The 22,680-nt window shown below is 45.1% G+C and overlaps 1 protein-coding gene across 4 annotated transcripts in view; it reads left to right on the top strand.

Moving 5' to 3' along the window:
* Positions 1-12,147: 12,147 nt before the first annotated feature.
* Positions 12,148-22,680, top strand: part of SCUBE2 (signal peptide, CUB domain and EGF like domain containing 2) — a 69,619-nt gene continuing 59,086 nt past the window's right edge. The window contains exons 1-3 of one of the 4 annotated variants that reach the window (XM_074955014.1): positions 12,148-12,250; positions 15,633-15,755; positions 21,603-21,728. In XM_074955014.1, coding sequence (XP_074811115.1) covers positions 12,148-12,250; positions 15,633-15,755; positions 21,603-21,728 — 352 coding nt within the window. Of the gene's footprint in view, positions 12,251-12,551; positions 12,737-15,632; positions 15,756-21,602; positions 21,729-22,680 lie in introns of those variants that run through there. The other 3 variants (XM_074955016.1, XM_074955017.1, XM_074955015.1) reach the window with 3 other exon arrangements.

Below are 22,680 nucleotides of genomic sequence, written 5' to 3'. Positions count from 1 at the left end.
ATGAGCAGGTGGTGAATGGGCAAACTGGGGTAGAGACACAATTCCGTGCAGTGAGGGAAGACTGGAGAAATAGAGGGGAGAAGGAAGAGACAGCATCGGGGGTGTCAAGACTGGCAACGTTGGTGGGACAGTGGGGGGAATACAAGAAACAAGGGCTGAGATGGAGGCCAGGTCAGAGCTCTGCAGGGCTTTGAAGGACAAGAGGTTCAAATTTTATGTAATGTGCAAGTGGAGAGGGTGCCATAGTTGGGTCAACAGGTGAGGAAGATCTCTGCCCTGAGAGTCCTTGTTGCTGTAGGACCAATCAGATCCAATGCTGCAGGAGAATCCCTGTAGGACCAATCAGGACCTACAACCAAGCCCCATTCAACAATATGGGAGTGGGAGGAGGACTGGGCCTTAGGCAGCTCCTCCATCTGTATAAAACAATGGCTCCCAAACTTGATTGGTTCATGTGCTGTCTTCTAGACAATTGTCAAGAGAAAGGTTTGGGAGCCTCTGGTATAAATTCCTTCAGTCACACAGCACCTGATTGCCTAGTTCACAAATACGTGTATGCAAGGCCATCATTCAGATCAACAGGTGCCTGATATAGTCTCGGTATCTGTCACATCTTTGCCTACTTGTGGTCTGTATGAAGAATTTCAGTGATCTCCAAACACCAAAAAGATGTAACACAACAAACTCTTACCAAACCAGCTCTTGGGTAAAGGCAACTCAGTTACCTGCACCACTTGCATGAATTATTCACCTGTCTCGCTGAGTTATCCCTCTACCCCTCGGGACGTCATAAAGCCAGATCCAAAGACCTCTGAAGTCCATGGAAGTCTTTCTGATGACTTCAGTGGGCTTTGGAACAGGCTGTGCAATACCCATTTTACTATGCTTGACCTCCTTTCATTGTGTTCCTCTCTGCTTTGGGGTTGGGCATATGTGGGCATGAAATGCGAAGATACCAATACCAGTTATTTTGAAGGTAAAATACATAGTCACAGATCCACCATCCCTGACTCCAAATTTCCCTCCACATACAGAGACTGGAGAGCTGTGCTCTGCAATACAGAGGTCTTATGGAAAGCCCCCTGCAAGCTCCGTGGATCCTGCCCTGCCCTCCCCTGAAGAGCAAAACTGCACCAGGTCTGCCACATGTAGAGCTGCCCTCCCTGACGGGGGCGAGGGCAGGAGCGGCTCCGATATGAGTGTAGTGATCGACTCATTTAAATATATGCAACTGTCAATCTGTCAATATACCTGTTTACAAATGTTGAAATAGATGAGCCTGGGTCCACTTTCATTACTAGCTCTACCTTTTTTCTAAGATATTAATTGGACGGCTTGGTTTAACATTTGTGATATTTGCATTAATAAACTAATAGCAACAGGCTTGTAAATGACCGATGCAATACCTGATTCCTAGTGAGTGATGTGCATCATAAACAGATGAGTGGGCTTGTCCAGGTTCAGATGGTTTTGTCCCCACCTTCGACTACTGGATGGAGGAAATAGGAGAGAGGTCACACATTGTAATGTTTGTCATGGACTCACAGGTCGTGCCCACTCTTGGCCCCATACGGTCCCTGAGGGGAACCCCCTTCAGTGTAACAGCCCTTCTCAGGGGTCCACTCTCTCTCCGGGGTTAAGCCCCTCTGCTTCCTGGAACTGCACCTCTCTGAGCCGTAGCATGCCTGTTTCTCACCATGGGCCTCCTCAGGGAGTCCACTTGCTCTGGACCCCCGGGGCCTCCACTCCCAGAGGGAATAATTCAACCCTGTTTTCCAGACTGGAGTGACTCTCTGCCAGCACAAATCAGGAGGGTTTATTGAATGTCTGAACACAGCACAGGAAACTCTCAGGGCCCTCAGGCCTGGCCTCCCTCAGCACAGTACATCCAAGTCTCTCCTGCATCCAGGTGGGCTCTGCCTGCTCTCTCTCTCCAGTCCCGAGCCCCCGTGCTTTCCAGCTGGGGATCTGATCCCCAAGCCCCACCTCTGTCCATTGTCTTCTATCCAGGTAAACATGGTTGCCTGGGCCTTCTTTCCTCTCAGCCATCATTTGCACCCCTCTGGCTGGAACCAGCTGGTCAGGTCACCGGGGTCCTCTCTTCGCAGCCCATTGTCCTTCCACTGGCCAGAACTGTGACTCCCAAGCTGGGCCTCCCGGTCACCAGTTGCTGGGTATCCATTCTCCGGGCTGTTGGCTGGGGTCCTCTGTAACAACAAACTCCCTCCCACATCACCTCGTTAAACCAGTAACACCCAGGGAAACTGCATCCCACCCCCTCTGCATGCAAACCATTGAAAAAACCAACACCCTATGATAAAACTAAGAAAAAAACAAGAAAACCCCATGATAAAACAAAACCAACACTTGTCATGAATTACCTGTCAGAACAAACCTCTGGGCAGGGAGTGGAATTTAGTTTCAAGATTCCATAGTTACTATAAATGGTGTTTTGGAAGGGGGAATATTTACAAATTATGAAAAATATATTGACCAAAAGATGAAGATAAATGACAGTTTATTGATTGATTGTTATATAGGAATTCAATATTCATTATTTGGAAGGATTTCTGAGGGTTTTTTCATGGATGAGGGTTTTTAACAGCAGCAAAATAAAAACCTATTCTTCGTTCTCCCTGGGCAATGTTCTCCCCATTCCAGAGAACCTGCACCAAATTTAGCCTAGGGCAGGGGTTCTCAAACTGGGGGTCGGGACCCATCAGGGGGTCACGAGGTTACTACATGGGGGGTGGGGGTCATGAGCTGTCAGCCTCCACCCCAAACCCTGCTTTGCCTCAAACATTTATAATGGTGTTAAATATATAAAAAAGTGGTTTTAATTTATAAGGGGGGGGGGTTGCACTCAGAGGCTTGCTATGTGAAAGGGGTCACCAGTACAAAAGTTTGAGAATCACTGGCCTAGGGTATCTCATGTCTGTTCTCTGTGGTGGGGTGAGTTTCACCCACTGTGTACAGGGAAATAATCTTAGTTTGTGAAATGTTTTAACTAGATGGCGCTGTTGACCTGAGTCTCAGTGAGATCTTGGGGCTCCAAAGAACTGAAATATTGTAAGTTTCACCATTTGTGCTATGGTTTATATATTGGAGACCAAAAATACCAAATCCTTTATGAACTGGGCCTCTAGTCTTCACCCTCTGAGTCTTCAAATGTTAAAACTGATCATCCCAGATTCCTTGTGAGTTCCTAGTTCTTAGGATTCCCAGCTGGTCAGGTCAGCGGGGACTGGTTAGGTAGAAGGATGTCAGAAAAGCTTTCTTTCTTGAATCTCTTTACAATGAGTCTAAATGCTATCTGCTGCTTCTGCACGCAGATGGCGCAAAAAGAGCAGTGGGGATGGGGTGGAGGGATGTGGATGGAGGGACTGTTGGCTCCACAGCACTTCTCCTTTTACCGCACTGACACTATTTATGTAGGGGACAATGTCATTAACTAACTTGTAGATCCTGTGTTGCTGCAGAGGTCCAGCACTTCAGTCAGATGAGTAATTCACTATAGAACTGCTTAATACAGGCATTGTGTGCCTTAAAATCTCATTAAATGCTCTGTGTATATTATTGCATTATACTTTGTTATTGGATGTGGTGGTTTTAAATGCCACTAAAATGTTAGATGGTTAAAAATGTCAAAGTGAAAGCTGCACCAAGCAGATCATTGCCTCTTTAGGCAATATGAAATAATATGAAAATAGCGTCTGTATCCCTGTTGAACGATACTCTCTGCCCTGGGAACCAACTCATGAAGGTAGATGAAATTGAAGTAAATGAAATAGGTGTCCCAAATTCAGCCCTGATGTGAGCAGGTGTAATGCCCATTGACATCAGTGGCAGTGGAATTTATTCCAGAGCTGAATTTATTTCAGGGATCTGCCAACTTTTAAGAATAGCTAAGGGTCCTGATTCTCAGTTACAGTAAAGCCCCTTTATACCACTCTGGCAGTGTAAAGGGACTCATAGGCAGTGCAAATTACACTTGTACTCACATAAGGCCTTTGACACTGCCAGCGTGCAAAAGAATTCTCTAAGAATTCAATCCTTCTCAAGATGTGCCAGTGACTTCAGTGGGAGCAGGATCAATCTCCTTTAAATTACAAACTCAACTCTTACTACTGAAGTTCTACCTTCTGGAAGTCCACTTTGTGATCTCACTATGTCAATCTTAATAATCTGGGAGATGATGAATACTATGATGAATCTCGATGCCGATGAAAAATCCTTCAATAGATCAACTCAGATGATCACGCTAATCAAAGCCTGATAATCACACAGGTGAAAAGGTCTAAGATGGTATGGGGATGCGGGCCATGTAAGTACCTATATAGCCTAGTGAAGCTTTGGGAAAATGACGTGTTGAAGACATTCCCTTCAGTTATCTTTTTTTCTCCCTTGCCCCTCTGTCCTTCTACCTACAGGTATCTTTCTTTTGGTTGTGGTAACCTCAGTTTGCCTCATAAGCACTGTGTGTCTTCGGGTATGTCTACACTACAAAATTAGGTTGAATTTATAGAAGTCGGTTTTGTAGAAAGCGTTTATATACAGTCAGTTGAGTGTGTCCCCACACAAATGCTCTAAGTGCATGTAGTCGGCGGAGTGTGTCCACAGTACCGAGGCAACTGTCGACTTCCGGAGCGTTGCACTGTGGGTAGCTATCCCACAGTTCCCACAGTCTCCGCCACCCATTTGAATTCTGGGTAGAAATCCCCGTGCCTGATGGGGCTAAAACATTGTCACGGGTGGTTCTGGGTACATATCGTCAGGACCTCCCTCCGTGAAAGTAACAGCAGACAATCATTTTGCGCCTTTTTTTCCTGAGTTACCTGTGCAGACACCATACCATGGCAAGCATGGAGCCCACTCAGCTAACCGTCACCGTATGTCTCCTGGGTGCTGGCAGACGCGGTACTGCATTGCTACACAGCAGCAGTTTATTGCCTTTTGGCAGCAGACAGTGCAGTATGACTGGTAGCCATCGTTGACGTAGTCCTGGGTGCTCTTTTACTGACCTTGATGAGGTCAGGGGCACGTGGGCAAACATGCGAGTGACTCAGCCAGGTCATTTCCCTTTTAAGTTTCGTCTCATGGCGATTGAGTCCTACTGGCAGTGCACTGTCTTTTAATCAGCAGCGAGCAGAAGATGATGGCCAGCAGTCATGTTGCACCGTCTTCTGCTAAGCACCCAGGAGAGGACGATGGCTAGTGGTCGTACTGCACAGTCTGCTGCCAACAAGATGTATAAAGGTAGATGAAGTGGCTCAAAACAAGAAATAGACCACATTTGTTTTGTATTCACTTTCTCCTCCCTCCCTCCATGAAATCAACGGCCTGCTAAACCCAGTTTTGAGTTCTATCCTTGAGGTTTTGAGTTCTGTCCTTGAGGGGGCCATTCAGTTTCTCGCAAAGCCACCTCCTTTGTTGATTTTAATTCCCTGTAAGCCATGTTGTCAGTTGCCCCTCCCTCCCTCAGGGCAATGGCAGACAATCGTTCCGCACCTTTTTTCTGCAGACGCTATGCCATGGCAAGCATGGAGCCCGCTCAGATCACTTTGGCAATTAGGAGCACATTAAACACCAGACGCATTATCCAGCAGTATATGCAGCACCAGAACCTGGCAAAGCAAAACCGGACGAGTAGGCGACATCAGCGCGGTGATGAGAGTGACGAGGACATGGACACAAACTTCTTTCAAAGCACAGGCCCTGGCAATGTGGGCATCATGGTGCTAATGGGGCAGGTTCATGTGGTGGAAAGCCGATTCTGGGCTCGGGAAACAAGCACAGACTGGTGGGACCGCATAGTGTTGCAGGTCTGGGACAATTCCCAGTGGCTGCAAAACTTTCACATGTGTAAGGGCACTTTCATGGAACTTTGTGACTTGCTTTCCCCTGCCCTAAGGCGCAAGAATACCAAGATGAGAGCAGCCTTCACAGTTGAGAAGCGAGTGGCAATAGCCCTGTGGAAGCTTGCAATGCCAGACAGCTACCGGTCAGTCAGGAATCAATTTGGAGTGGGCAAATCTACTGTGGGGGCTGCTGTGATGCAAGTAGCCAACGCAATCAAAGATCTGCTGATATCAAGGGTAGTGACCCTGGGAAATGTGCAGGTCATAGTGGATGGCTTTGCTGCAATGGGATTCCCTAACTGTGGTGGGGCCATAGACGGAACCCATATCCCTATCTTGGCACCGGAGCACCAAGCCGGTGAGTACATAAACCACAAGGGGTACTTTTCAATAGTGCTGCAAGCACCGGTGGATCATAAGGGACATTTCACCAACATCAACGTGGGATGGCCAGGAAAGGTACATGACGCTCGCATCTTCAGGAACTCTGGTCTGTTTCAAAAGCTGCAGGAAGGGACTTTCTTCCCAGACCAGAAAATAACCATTGGGGATGTTGAAATGCAGATAGTTATCCTTGGGGACCCAGCCTGCCCCTTAATGCCATGGCTCATGAAGCCATACACAGGCAGCCTGGACAGCAGTCAGGAGCTGTTCAACTACAGGCTAAGCAAGTGCAGAATGGTGGTAGAATGTGCATTTGGACGTTTAAAAGCGCGCTGGCGCAGTTTACTGACTCGGTTAGACCTCAGCGAAACCAATATTCCCACTGTTATTACTGCTTGCTGTGCGCGCCACAATATCTGTGAGAGTAAGGGGGAGACGTTTATGGCGGGGTGGGAGGTTGAGACAAATCGCCTGGCTGCTGTTACGCACAGCCAGACCCCAGGGCAGTTAGAAGAGCACAGGAGGGCGCAGTGCGCATCAGAGAAACTTTGAAAACCAGTTTCATGACTGGCCAGGCTATGGTGTGAAAGTTCTGTTTGTTTCTCCTTGATGAAACCCCCTGCCCCTTGGTTCACTCTACTTCCCTGTAAGCTAACCACCCTCCCCTCCTCCCTTCAATCACCGCTTGCAGAGGCAATAAAGTCATTGTTGCTTCACATTCGTGCATTCTTTATTCATTCATCACACAAATAGGGGGATAACTACCAAGGTAGCCCAGGAAGGGTGGTGGAGGAGGGAAGGACAAGGCCACACAGCACTTTAAAAGTTTAAAACTTTAAAACTTATTGAATGCCAGCCTTCTGTTGCTTGGGAATCCTCTGGGGTGGAGTGGCTGGGTGGCCGGAGGTCCCCCCACCGTGTTCTTGGGCGTCTGGGTGAGGAGGCTATGGAACTTGGTTACACAGGGGCTGTAGCAGCGGTCTGTGCTCCTGCTGCCTTTCCTGCAGCTCAACCATATGCTGGAGCATATTAGTTTGATCCTCCAGCAGCCTCAGCATTGAATCCTGCCTCCTCTCATCACGCTGCCGCCACCTTTCAGCTTCAGCCCTCTCTTCAGCCCACCACCTCTCCTCCCGGTCATTTTGTGCTTTCCTGCACTCTGACATTATCTGCCTCCACGCATTCATCTGTGCTCTGTCAGTGTGGGAGGACAGCATGAGCTCAGAGAACATTTAATCGTGAGTGTGTTTTTTTTCACCTTCTAATCTTCGCTAGCCTCTGGGAAGGAGAAGATCCTGTGATCCTTGAAACACATGCAGCTGGTGGAGAAAAAAAGGGACAGTGGTATTTAAAAAGACACATTTTATAGAACAATGGGTACACTCTTCCACGGTAACCCTTGCTGTTAACATTACATACATAGCACATGAGCTTTCATTCCAAGGTCACATTTTGCCTCCCCCCAGCACGTGGCTAGCCCCTCCCCCCTCCCCGTGGCTAACAGTGGGGAACATTTCTGTTCAGCCACAGGCAAACAGCTCAGCAGGAATGGGCACCTCTGAATGTCCCCTTAAGAAAAGCACCCTATTTCAACCAGGTGACCATGAATGATATCACTCTCCTGAGGATAACACAGAGAGATAAAGAACGGATGTTGTTTGAACACCAGCAAACATACACTGCAATTCTTTGTTCTACAATGATTCCTGAGTATGTGCTACTGGCCTGGAGTGGTAAAGTGTCCTACCATGGTGGATGGAATAAGGCTGCCCTCCCCAGAAACCTTTTGCAAAGGTTTTGGGAGTACATCCAGGAGAGCTGCGAATGCCAGGGCAAGTTAATCATTAAACATGCTTGCTTTTAAACCATGTATAGTATTTTAAAAGGTACACTCACCAGAGGTCCCTTCTCCACCTGGCAGGTCTGGGAGGCAGCCTTGGGTGGGTTCGGGGGATACTGGAAACAGTTCCTGGCTGTCGGGAAAACCGGTTTCTCCGCTTGCTTGCTGTGAGCTATCTACAACCTCATCATCTTCCTCGTCCCCAAAACCTGCTTCCGTGTTGCCTCCATCTCCATTGAAGGAGTCAAACAACACAGCTGGGGTAGTGGTGGCTGAACCCCCTAAAATGGCATGCAGCTCATCATAGAAGCGGCATGTTTTGGGCTCTGACCCGGACCGGCCGTTCACCTTTCTGGTTTTCTGGTAGGCTTGCCTCAGCTCCTTAAATTTCATGCGGCACTGCTTGGGGTCCCTGTTATGGCCTCTGTCCTTCATGCTCTGGGAGATTTTGACAAATGCTTTGGCATTTCGAAAACTGGAACGTAGTTCTGATAGCACGGATTCCTCTCCCCATACAGTGATCAGATCCCATACCTCTCGTTCGGTCCATGCTGGAGCTCTTTTGTGATTCTGGGACTCCATCATGGTCACCTCTGCTGATGAGCTCTGCATAGTCACCTCTGCTGATGAGCTCTGCATGGTCACCTGCAGCTTGCCACGCTGGCCAAACAGGAAATTGAAATTCAAAATTTCGCGGGCCTTTTGCTGTCTACCTGTCCACTGCATGTGAGTTGAGAGTGCTGTCCAGAGCGGTCACAATGGAGCACTCTGGGATAGCTCATGGAGGCCAGTACCGTCTAATTGTGTCCACAGTACCCCAAATTCGACCCAGCAAGGCCGATTTCAGCACTAATCCCCTTGGGGGTGGAGTAAGGAAATTGATTTTAAGAGCCCTTTAAGTCGGAAAAAAGGGCTTCATCGTGTGGACGGGTGCAGGGTTAAATCGATTTAATGCTACTAAATTTGACCTCAACTCCTAGTATAGACCAGGGCTAAGAGTCCAATTAAGCTCCAAGTACTAATTAACAAAATGACCCACTATCTCTGTCCCACAGCAGATTCAGTTCTCACTGTTCACTTCTCTGCAATTTACATTTATCCAGATTTCCTTAAAACACTTGGCTGTTATTAAACAAAGAAGACTACAAGGAACGTAGCGTGCAGAGTAGTTTCTAGTCTAAGCTTCCAGACAACTGAGTTCAGCTCAGCCTAGAAAACTGCGTGATGAGTTCCAGGAGTAAAGTTTACCTTTTCATGCTCTAGTGTTGTCAACAGTCATTTTTATGATTGCTTAGCCCACGCTGGAGTTTAAGGAGACCCACAGTGGTGATACTAGGCAGCACAAACTGTATGTAGTCTGGGAACTAGAGTCAGAGAGAACTTACATGGTCTTGTCTGTGTACATCAACCTCCTGAAAGAATCCCCTTTACCTTAATTACAAAGGAACCCTACAGACACAAGGCACTTCTATCCATATCAGCATGGTAGTCACATGGGACTGTAGCTTACAGGTATACACTGAGAAAATTAACCATTCAGCTTCAGGATTAAAATACTCTCCATACTGTTAGTATATATCTAACAAAAAAAACCAGGAATTGATTTTAGGATCAATATTAAAAAATTCAAGAAAGCAGTCTGGTCATATAGATCTGTCATGCTGGTGTATCAACCACTGGTTTGTAGGACTTTTTTTTTTTTAAAGTCTTTTCACAACTTCTTAATTTCAGAGCAACTTTTAAAAATATAACTTATTACTTTATGCCTCATTTGTGGAGTAGTTCAGTTTCCTCTCACTCCTCGCTCGTATAGTCCACATTCATAAGGCTCTGAACTTCATCAGCTTTTGCCTAACCTTTCTTCCAATAGGACTTCATCATGCCCAGTGCATGTTCTTTATGGCTCTGGGTCTTAGTCTCCCACTATGACGCTGTATCATACTTTAATAGAATCAGTTATGTCAAAGGAGATTATATAAACTAGTCTGAGTTGAGCTCCTTACTTCAAATTCTATTCGATTTGTGTCCATAAATAAGGATGAGTCAAAGAGGACATGTGTAAAGGGAAACACTCTGGCATTGCTTCTTGATTATCATAATAATATTATATATTTCTATTGCATTATACTTACTCTTCTTTGCAAAACACTGTGAGATCTATGGACAAAAAGTGCTATATACCACCAAAGTTGTTTTAGTATTGGTCTATCTTATTTTGTTTCATAAAGACAAGACCCTTTGTCTTTATTATACCTTAAAATTTGGCTTGCTTAAGCTTAACATATATGGCTTACACCTGTGTTACCTGTGACTTTATTCTGTCAGTTTCTACCTACCCCTCTACCTCACTCGAGTGATGTGAGACTCAATTCATTAATGTACGTAAAGCACTTTGAAAACCTTGGAAAGAAGATGCTGCAGAAGTGCAAAGCAGTATTTTCTTTTTAAAATTAGATGGTCTATAGTGACGTGTTCCAATAGAAAAGGCCGGTTCTCTGACTTTTAAATTAATGGATGTAAAGCTCTTTGAGATGTTTGGATGGACAACGCTATGGAAACATAAAGCTGTATTATAAATATTGTTTACTCACAAGATCATGGAAACCAGCAGCCACAATGTCCTTTAATTTAATTTTCCACTACTTTCTATTTGGTAAAATAAGCTAGAGGCATCCCTCAAGTATTTAATGGGCAGCTTTATGCATTTATAGATGGGTTTGACTGCAGCTAAAAATGTCCACGACATACAATAGGTTGTTTCTAGCTGGATTTAAAAAGAAAATAACTTTGATCATTTCAAAAGCAATGAAGCCTGATGCTCCAGGGAGAAAGGAAGGCAGTAATTTATGGCTACCATTAAGGAAACAAAGACAAAGACCGAGGGAAAGTTTCACTAAGTGAAGATTTACAAATGTGTATAAAACACCCTTACAACTAGAAACAGCCTGGTATTTCTCCCAGAACAAAACAAAAGGGAAGAGGAGGGGGAAGAAGGGGATACAGCCTGCCCACCTGCCTTCACTGGGCACAAAAAGGTCAAAGGAAGAAGAATTTTTTTTAAAGTTATTTTACCAGCTAACATGGCCACTTTGCCTACAGAGGAAATGAGCTGTGGGAAAAACTGTCACAGTAATATCTGGCTTAGGAAAAAGGGCTATGGATGGGTGGTGGCCTTGGTAGTCTCTGTGCATGACAGGGACTCTGCCTCTATTTTGCACAGGGTTGAGCATAGTCAGCACTTAAATAAGAACAATTAACAAAATAGTTGCGAGGGTATCTATGCAAGGGGTGTGTGTTCATGTGTAGTGCTTCTGTATACACATGTAAATTGAATGTAAATGAATGGATACAGAGTGTGTGTGCACTGCATGTGTGGGATGTTTGCATGGGTTTGACTACATTAGAAATCACCTTTTGGGCCTTACAGCAAATGAATGTCACACAGTTTCTCTCTGTCCACATGTGCAGTTGAAACATTTTCAGCGCCAGTTTAGCTGCACCTATTGCTTGGACACCCCTTGTCAAGCCCTATATGGGTGTGAGTGGTGGTTGTGTATGTCTGCAGAGGTGTTTCTGAGGCAGAGTATTTGTGTGTGGTTGGGGGGGGGGGACTGTTATCTAGAGCTGTAGGGTGTGTGTTACTGTGACAGAATATTTGGCCTTGCCTGTGGCTTCTTGCAGGTGTTGCTGGGGTGGGGTATTTGTGTGTGTGTGTGTGGGGGGGGGTATCTGCAGGTGGGGGACAGTTGTGTGTATGTGTGCCCACAGGGTGTGTGTGTGAGAGACAGACACACACACACACCCCTGTAGGCAGAGCGCTGGGAGGGAGGCAGTGCGGGCTCCTCTCTCAGGGTGACTGGCTGCGGAGTGGCCCATGAGAGCAATGAGGGGGAGACCCCGCGGCCAGGCCCTCTGCGCCCCCTCCCCACGCCGCGCGGCAGCAGGAGCGGGGCGCGAGGCGGGTGTCAGTGCCAGGCAGGCTGGGCGCCCGCCGCCACCTCCCCCCCGCCCCCCCACTCCTCCTCCTCCTGCGGGACGCGCCAGGCCCCGGCGGCCGCGCGATCGATGGGGTCCGGCCGCCGCTGCTCCGCCGGGGCGGCGCTGCTGCCGCCGCTGCTGCTGCTGCTGCTGCGGGGACAGGTCCGCGCCGCCGGGCTGCTCCTGCCCGGTGAGTGACCCAGCCCAGTGTCCGGGTTCGTTCCGTGCGTTGCCGGGCCCCGCTAACGCAGCCCGGCTGCCCTGCGCCGCCCGCGGCGTCTGATGCTGACAGCAGACGGGTCCTGCTGCCGCCAGACCTGGACAGCGGCGTTCGCTCTTTGCCTCGCCCCCCGAAACCGGCTGCTGGCCTGGCCTGAGTCCGCAAACACTTGCGCGCCTGCTTCACTTTACTCCCCCCGGGGGGGGGGGGGGAGAGGCGGTGGAAGGAGTGGGACTCACAGGGGTGAGGGAAGTTAAGGCTCAGGCCCCTCACTGCCAGTGCTCAGCACCTGCGAAGATCAGGGCACTGCTGGAGGGGTTTGTTTCTTAATATTGGCTTTGATCCATTGCTTTAAGCCTGTGTGGAGTAGTCCCATTGACTGCTCACATGTCGAAAGTGACACTTGGATGCCGTGCGGTTGTAGTCCCGTGAGTCCCTGGACGCTGGAGAGACAAGGTGGGTGAAATACTATCTTTCATTGGACCAACTTCTGTTATTGTGCCTGGGCATTTAGTTCCCTGGATTAGGAATACCAAATTGTGATAGCCGTGTGTAGGATCCATAGATCCTGAAGGGTGTGCTGGGGTGGGGGTGTTGGTTCAATAAAAGATATTATCTCCTCACCCACCTTGTCTCTCTAAAGTTACTCTTTGCTCTTTCAGTCCTTTGCTGCTATTATTTTTAGAAATGGGCTTGAATCGACCTCCAGCTCTAAAGCATCCTTGGAAGATGGGGAGAGTTCAGAAATGGGACTGAACTTCACAGTTATTATTTTTATCTGTATTGGTTTCAATTGGGAAAAACATAGGTTTATTTTATTTTTAAAAAATCTCTCATTTCTGAACAGGGTGCTGGACAAGTCCTAGATGAATACAGTATTTACATAGCAGCTCAGAGGTGACTGGCACTTTTCAAACATGAGATTATTAAATAAAAAATAATTTATCTGAATTAAAATGTGCAAACTTTGTGGACTGTTAGGTTGCTTTAGTTGGTTTATAAGATGGACAGTGGTAAATATTTCTGTGACTGAACTTTTATTATGATGGTGGTGATTAATTTAGAGTTTTGTTTCCCCAGTAGGAATCCTTCAAATAACAAAATTAATATCAAAGAAATAAAACAGATGTTTAGTGTTTTTGAAAAAATCTAGAAGTACAAGGTTGATGTATCACAGTCTAAACAATGTTCTATTAAATGTGGAATAAACCTAATAATTCTTCATGCATCTTCCTCCTCCGCAGCAGTTTCACTGCCAAGTTTAAGACTGCAGCATTTGCTCTTAGTTTCCTTCCCCAGAGCCTCTCTTTCCAGCTCAGACTACATTCAGTAGGAGCAGAAATCTCACCAATGTGTACAGTAACTTTAAATCAACTTTCATTCTGCAATATACACTAATGCTGCTTTTTCACTCCCATTCTTCATGTGCATTCTGGAGATCAAAGGAATTAATAATAATAATAATTAATAATTAATAAAAAACCCTAAAAACCTGAACCAACCACTATGGACAAGGCACAGTATCTGTTTGACATTTATGCATTTTAGTTTTAAGAGAAAAACACTCTTGAGTGTGTCCTCTCTGTGACAGTGCTCTCCATAGACAGGTATATCTACAAACATCCCAGTGTGTAGACAGATACATGGACAAGGAGAGTGGGAGTAGTTACTTTGAGATAATGCATGAACTTAACTTATACACATTTAAGGTTTGTTGACAACTGATCTCCTCCATCCCATACCATTTTTCTGTCTCAGTGCTGTACATCCATACCTAATTGAAGGTCTTCTGGTAATTCCTCTCACCTCCAGAACCTTCTTTGCTGACCACTCCCAAGACTCAAAAGCTTCCTTTATAATGGTTTTCCTTATCCTGTCCCAAGATCCCACCCTCTGCTAATCTCGCCACCCCAGCATTGGTCTTCCCCTCATTTCCTAATGATCTTGATCAGAGGTATTTGTAGGGCACCCATCACTATTATCTACACCAAAGATTTGTAATCTCTGTTCAATGGGTCATTGAGGTTCAGCAGAGTATTTGATCATGGCGTGTTGAGCCGGTTGGTCATATGATGCTGGCCTGTTGTCTTGTTCCCTGCTGCTAAACTGCTTTAAAAGAAGCTAAAACCATATTAATATTCTTCCTCATAAGCAATTGCTCTAGTTATTACGGGATGTGAGGTGATATGTGGAAGGAGAAGGTGATCAGTGTGATTGACTCCTGGGACACCTTCTCTTCCATTCATAATCTCTCTGTTACAATGTGATCCACATTGGGGAGGAAGGAGAAGAAGGGGGAAAGCTTGGGTACTTATGATATAGCCACCAAATACTGTATTAAGACTCAAGGAGGACCTCCACTTCTGCTGATTTGTCTGCAGTCTCAGATCCTTCCCATCTATGACTTCCTTTCCTACAGAACTGCCTTTTCCACTGATCTCCTTCCCCTTGACCATCTATGGGAACTCATTCTGTTTGTGCTGATTTGCATCTTTTTCTGCTGCCCTAGAAACTTGTGTTCTGATGATGTCTTCCCCTCCCTGTCACTCTTCTTTGATGGCCATCTACAACTCCTCCTTCATATCCAGGAATTCCTCTTTTGCTGATCTTTCTTATTCTTCACTCCCCCTGCACTGAAGTTTCGAGCTGGATGTTTTAGCTGTGTACACTTTGTGCTTCTTGAAAGGTGACTGCCTGCTGTGTGTTTCAGCAACATTGCTCACCAGATGTGACATTCACTTTTTATTTAAAAAAGCTAATTTGGGAGCAATAAAAACACTTGAATAACCATCTGTTTAATGGTAAGTAAAAGTTTGGCGTGTCTGGGGTTGTGATTTTGAAACTCTTGACTGAGTGAGTGTTCATTTTTTGTGAGACCTTTTTGTTAGTTTAAAGAATGTCATGCTTCCTAAGAGTGATGTCACAGGCTTGAAATGTGATTTTTTTCAATAACTAGTGGTTTGGGGGTCTATAGATTAATGCTGTCTGTATGTGTGTCTGATTCTTAGCTCCATACAGAGACACAGGGGCGTATTTTCTGCTGCTGTTAATACAGTACAGTATAACTCCATGGAGTTACACCAATTTACAGCACCTGAAGATCTTGCCCATAACGTATAAATGCAGATACTTGTGCAAATGTATGCATATACATAATCATGCAAGCTTGTGCTAGTATGCACACATCCACACATGCAACCATCATGCAAGCATGTCTCGTGTGTGTCTCTTTCTTGCACATGCATGTGCGTGTGCACATACATGCACATGACCATTCAGCAACCAACCAAACATTCTCATGTTGCACCTTCTGACATCTCTCATGAATCTGTTTGTTTGTTTTTTTTAACAGATGTGGATGAGTGTGCCCAAGGGACTGATGACTGTCATCCAGATGCTATTTGTCAGAACGTTCCAAAGCTGTACAAGTGCACATGCAAACTGGGTTACAGTGGTGAAGGGAAAACGTGTGAAGGTAAATTGACTGCAGTAATACACACTGCTTCGGCCGTAGTGTGTGTGTGCCAGACACAGTCCTATCGCCATTTGCTGATTAACTCATAGGACTGCAAAAGGGATTCATGGGAACATTTGTGACAAGCTGTTGACTCCTCATGTCATATATGTAGCCCAGGAATCTGATATATTTCAAACTTAATTATATATTTATGTGTGATTTTAAAAAACCACCATCTTAAAAAGACAACAAATGCAGCCACTACTTCTGTCCAGCTCCTTAGATTTACTTTAGCTATAGAGTTATGGGCAGTATCCTTTTGAGAAGCCCTGGCTTGGAAGAGGCGAGATCATGCCTTATTTCTACTGTGAATTTGTCTAGCTTCAACTTCTAGCCATTGAATCTTGTTGTACCTTTGTCTGTTAGTGTGAAGAGCCCTCAATTTCAAAATTGCTGTTCCGCACATAGATACCTATGTACTGTGACCAAGTCACCCCTTAACCTTTTCTTCATTAAACTGAATAGACTGAGCTCCTTGAGTCTATCACTATAGACTCATATGGCATATTTTCCAATCCTTCAGTCATTCTTGTGGCTCTTTTCTGAACCTTTTCTAATTTATTAACATCCTTCGGGACTTGTGGACACAAGAACTGGACACAGTATTCCAGTAGCAGTTGTAGCAGTGCCAAACACAGAGGTAATATAACCTTCCTACTTAGGGCGACCAGGTGTTCGGTTTTAAACTGGAACACCCGGTTGAAAAGGGATCCTGGTGGCTCCGGTCAGCACAGCTGACCAGGCTGTTGACTGTCCGATTGGGGCTATCTAGCAGGGAGCCTGCCAGCTCCTTGGCGAGCCTCCGCGCCGAGCAGCTCCTGGGAAGCAGCCGGCATGTTCCCCCTCTAGCTCCCACGTGTAGGGGCAGCCAGGGGGTTTCGCATGCTGTCTCCGCCCCAAGCACCGCCCCCGCAGCTCCCATTGGCTGGGAATCATGGCCAATGGAAGCTGCAGGTCAGCACCTGCGGATGGGGCAGTGCACAGAGCCGCCTGGCCATGTCTCTGTGTAGGAGCCAGAGGGGGGATATGCTGGCTTCTTCTGGGAGCTGCTTGAGGTAAGCTCTCCCTGGAGCTCACACCACTGATCCCCTCCCGGGCCACAGCCCCCTGCCGCAGCCTTGATCTGCCTCTCACCCTCTGAACCCCTCACTCCCAGCCCGGAGCCCCCTCCCATACTCCAAACCCCTCATCCCTGGCCCCACCACAGAGCCCGCACCCCCAGCCCTCACACCCCCCTGCACCCCAACCCCCTACCCCAGCCCAGAGCACCCTCCCACGTTCCAAATCCCTCAGACCCTGCCCAGAGCCCCCTCCTGCACCCCAAATCCCTCATCCCTGGCCCCACATCAGAGCCCACACCTCCAGACAGAGCCCTCACCTCCTCTGCACTCCAACCCCCTGCCCCAGCCTGGATCCCCCTCCCACACCCCGAACCCCTCATTTCTGGCCCCACTCCAGATCCCGCACCCCCAGCCCAGAGCCAGTACCTCCTCCCACACCCCAACCCTCTGCCTCAGCCCGGAGCCCCCTCTCATACTCCAAACCCGTCATCTCTGGCCCCACCCCAGAGCCTGCAGGCACACCCCCAGCTGGAGCCCTCCCTCCTTCCCACACCCCAACTTCATGAGCGAGTGAGTGATGGTGGGGTGAGCAAGCGACGGGGGGTGGGGAGGAATGGAGTGAGTGGGGGTGGGCCTCAGTGAAGGGGCAGGGCATGGGAGGGGCCTCGGAGGAGGGGTGGGGCAGGGGGTGCGGCAGGGGTGTTCGGTTTTGTGCGAGTAGAAAGTTGGCAACCCTATTCCTACTAGAGATTTTCCTGGTCATACATCCAAGGATTGAATTAACCCTTTTGGCCACGGCATCACACTGGGAGTTTGTGTTCAGCTGATTAGCCACCATGACCCCTAAAATCCTTTTTTGGAGTTACTGCTTCCCAAGACAGAGTCTCCCATTGTGTAAGCATGGTCTGCATTCTTTGTTCCTAGATGTATAAGTTCCACCCTGTAAGTTTCAAGGTGCTTACCATAAAAGCAGGCTGGCCATTGACAATACATGGGAACAAATATAGCATTGATTCATTTAAAAGAAGTATTAGTTTCTTGCAGTTAGGGCTGAAGGTTTGTGCCTCAGGCTGAGTTGAAGCTGGTTTCAGCAATGCATGTGTAAGTTTGAAACTGGGGCAAAATCATGCTTGTCTGAAGAATATCACAGAGTTATTAAAGTTCTAGTGAAAAAACGGTTTTGGCCAAGTCTGGGCACAGTAGGGGCCTGATCCAGCTCTGCTTATGTCAGTATGACTCTTTCCATTTTCTTCTATGAAAATGGTAGAGTGGTTTCTTCTATGGTAGCTGGATTGGGTCCATAAAAAGCAGAAACTTTAGCACCTGCTGTATTTCTTTGCTTCTTCTGTTCTATTTATCATATTTCTAAAAAGGGAAACAGTAATAAGAAGCTTAGCTTCAAAGCAGGGAGTCACTTACATTACAGTCATGTGTATGAGGGCCTTAGAAACATAAGAACTGCCAAACTGGATGAAACCAGTGGTCCATCTAATCCAGTATCCTACTTCTGACAGTCGCCCCACCAACTGCTCCGGGGAAGGGGGAAGAAACCTTGCAATAGACAGAGTTATTTTTTGAATCCTGCTTGGTCTTAATTATGTATTGTGGCAAGGAGTTTCACAGGCCAATTGCATGTTATATGAAAATATATTTCTTTGTATTCATTTTGAATTTCATTGAGTATCCCCTTGGTCTTTTGTTCTGAGACAGGGTGAATAGAAGTTCCCAGACTATCTTTTCTATCCCAATTGTTATTTTATATACCTTTTATCATGTCACCTTGTATTCATCTCCTCTTTAAGGCAAACACAACCCAACTTTTCAATTTCTCTTTATGTGTGGGTTTTTCTATATCCCTACTCATTCTTGTCATCTGGCTAGGAACTCACTCTATTTCTGTTATAGCCTTTTTCAGATGGCATGTCCAGAACTGACCATAGTATTCCAGTATGCCATTAATTTAGAGAATGTCATTATAATAGTTTCTCTGTTATTATCTATCCTACTACCAGCCAGCAATATATTGGCAGCATAGCAATGATAACTAGGATGGATCACAAAATTTAAAAAAATTACAAGAAAAATTTCAATGTCATTTTCTGTTTCACACGTTTTCACCCATTTTTTGTTTTCTGTTTTTGAAAAATTTAATCACTTTTTAATTAAAATATTTATCAAAGTGTTATCAGAATGGTTAGTGAAATTTTGCATGTACTAAGAAACCTGGTTTTTGATAAACAAAAAAAATCTCTGACCAAACTGATGGTTTTGCTTAAAATTTTAATTAAAAATGGTGCAAAAAATATTAACTTTTTCTCACTGTTTTGGGCTTCGCAGTGGGTGAAATCCTGTCTTCCTTGAAGGCAACTGCAAAACTCCCATTAACATCAGTGGAGCCAGGATTTTACATGACAGTTTTTGATTTTGGGAAGGAGGGGGGAGAAGAACACACCCACCCACCCTGTGTCCATGACAAATTCATCCCAAGGGGGCACATGTACCTACTGAGTTATTAAGGTATTTTTATAATGAGCAGCTTCTTTAAAACATAGTTAGGCAGTGAAACATTGGGGGCTAAGTCTTAATTCCCGTTGAAGTTCTTAGTGCCTCTCAGAAAGTACAGAATGTGTTTTAGGATTGGGCTTTTGGACCCTAAAATGAGAAAAGCCAACCTGGGCCCCTCAGCTCACACAAGGGTGGCAGAGTGCACTTGCTATAGCTAAGGCCAAATTTTTCACCTACAATTAGTCACCTATATCTATATTTGAGCATGTACTAGTAAGTGTCCTGATTCCCAAAGGCTTCAGTGAGCACTGTAGATGGTGAGTGCCTTGGAAAACCGGGCTACAGTAGATTTAGGTATGTAAATGTGAATTTAGGGAGCCTTTGTTAGGGACCCATGTTTGAAAAATTTCACCTTAATGTTTTGGGGTAACTGCTACCATAGATGAAGCTCTAGTGGCTAGAGCTCAGGAGACCTGGGTTCTGTTCTTGGATTTGCCACTAACTTACTGTATGACCTTGGGCCGGTATAGTTATAGTGGTACAACCCCTCAGTGTAAATACAATTATATCAGCATAAAGGTGCTTTATACTGTTATGGCTATTGCCTTACAGGGGTTGTACAGGTATAACTGTTATGGTAAAAAACCAAAACAGACTAACACCAAAAAAAAAAAAAAAAAACAACCAAATCCCACCCCTCACTGTAATAGGTGCACTGGTAAAAAAAACTGTATAAAGACCAGACCTAAATCATTTAGGCGCATGAGTGTTGTGGTCCAAAGTCACTACATTGTTTTTGAAAATCTCACCCTTAGGTGAAAATAACTGTGTAAGCTCTCATAGTATTATTAATAGTGTAACAAGCATCATAGGATGTCTGGGAAAAGCAGAGATTGGTCCAAACCAAAAACCCGGATCCACCCCCACAAACTTTCATGATGGCAGAGGATTTAGGAATTGAAGCCTGGATCTGAATTTAGCACCAACTCTTTCTCTCTATTTTGGGTCAAACCAGAACCCTAGGATTAAACATACTGAACATTAAGGGATTCAAAATTTGTATCTGGATGTTGTGGCTTTGACCCATCTTTAGTCTAAAAGCTCTATTTGAAACTTTTGTCTGACTGTAAAAGGCTTTGGGTATTGTCCCTATCTCTTTCCCTCAGTGCCCTAACCATGCAGGTGAAATTCTGCCCTGTGCAGACAGATGGGCAGCAGAAGATGTAGGTACCACCTCAGAGTGTCAGTGGGATTTTGAAGATGTGCACAGGCAAATTTCATTGTATGAGCTGAGTCCCAGATGTACCAATGGTGTTAGGAGTTTTGCTGTTGATTGAAATGGGAAAAAGATCATTCGTTGGTTTGTTTGTGTCTTTTAAATCAAAGCTTCTAGTGTGTGATTAGTTTATTTTGCTTAAGGAGTATTATGCTAGAGATTGTTTTCTAGTACAAACATGAGCAAGATGAAGTCCTACATATTCAGTTTCTTTATTTAGAAAACAAACAAAGTGTTGGTCATTTATCATTTCATTTGAAGTATCAAAAAAAAAAAGGTGATTTAGGGCCAATGTTTAGATTGGGTGTTAACAGTTTTTAGAAAATATGTCAAATAGAATCGTATGAAAATGTTTTTTAAATTAAAGCTGTTTATTTGGATTTAAACATTCCCTTGCAGTATTTGCAACCTAAGCATTGCAGCTTTATGCTAGTGCTTGAGAATCAGAAGCTAAATTGACTCGTGCGTTTTAATAATCAAAACCGAGTCAAATGCAAAGTGAACAGACAACTTGAAATGGTAAATTAGATAGTTAAAATTCTTTCCATTTTAATAATGAGAGTATTGTGATGAATGCAGGTAAGGAAATTTATCATTTTTTAAAAATGTGCAGTTTGATTCTCCCTCAAATTGATTCTATGTCAGTGTGACTTCAATGGATTTAATCCTGATTTACATCAGCATAAAACAGAGGAGAATCAGATCCATGATTTTTAATCTAACATCTTTTTTAATAAGCAGCTTTAGAAAGCTTAAAACTATATTATAACACTGGATGGGAATCCTAATGCATCTTGTCATTTTTCAGAAACATTGAACAAATAATGTGTTAAGTATAGTCTATTTGCAAAACAATGATGATTTAAGAGAGCAATTACTGTTCACATTTATACAATCATGTCAGGACCTGTCTATGCCAAACCAAGAAGCATTAATCAGATTGACTTTTGCTTTATCCCTCAGACATTGATGAATGTGATAATGACTTCAATGGAGGCTGTGTACATGAATGTTTCAACATTCCAGGCAATTATCGCTGTACTTGTTATGATGGCTTCATGTTGGCTCACGATGGCCATAATTGTCTTGGTAAGGAACATGCTTGCTAACATTGCAAATATTGATGCTAATATATCCCTTTTTAATTTTGGGAAAGTAAAAAGCCTGTGATTCCTGCATGCTGTGTTAGATAAGATGTCTTAACAAGAATGATACATATTAGACACAGGAATTCCAGGATTTGAAATTTCAGTCTCTGTGTGACTGCTCTGTTGCTCAGTTTCCCCATCTGTAAAATGGGGGATAAGACTGACACACTTTTCTTAACTGCTTTGAGTTCTTTGGATTAAAAATTGAAAAGTATCCTTCCTTATTCTTTTAACATGTTTCTTTAGGGAAACTTTAGTAAATTGATCTGTTTAATACTAAGAACATTTCCTATTTTTTGGAAGTGTTAATTTAGGGTCCACGCCCAGCCATGTGTTGGGGTTGGGAGAAAGGAATCCTTTCTCCAGGTAATGGAGGAGCTATGCCTCACCCTCCCATTTATGTATCTTATATGGGCCCCATTTCTGTACTATCTGAGCACCTCACAATCTCTAATGTATTTGTCCTCACAATACCCATATGAGGTAGGGGAGTCCTATTGGCTCCGTCTTACCGTTGGGGAACCAAAGTACAGGAAAGGTAAGTGACTTGCTCAAGGTTATCTGGGAGGTCTGTGGTGAAGCAGAGAATTAAACCCAATTTTTCCTGAATCCCAACCATTGCATCACCCTTCTGCTCTGTGGGTTTGGCGGTACCTGTGGCTCCTGCTTGCTGCTACGTGGTGGGCCATGATTGGTGGAACCGTGTAGTGGGTCTCCCTTCACACAAAAGTGTGGACCTCTGTGCACCCCCTACGAATACTGCTCATCACTGCCTGAGCAGTGGGGCCATCACTGGGTAAGTTACCTCAGGAGATTTCCACTCCTGTTGGGGAAGGGACTTGCCCCCATTGCAGAATTTGAAGACTGTTGTGAGCCTTGCAAGGGTGATGAGA

This window comes from Natator depressus, chromosome 6 (genome assembly GCF_965152275.1).
Source record: "Natator depressus isolate rNatDep1 chromosome 6, rNatDep2.hap1, whole genome shotgun sequence".
Lineage (NCBI taxonomy): Eukaryota > Metazoa > Chordata > Testudines > Cheloniidae > Natator > Natator depressus.
Note: the sequence above shows the minus strand (reverse complement) of the source record. Positions and strands in the feature narration are given on the sequence as shown.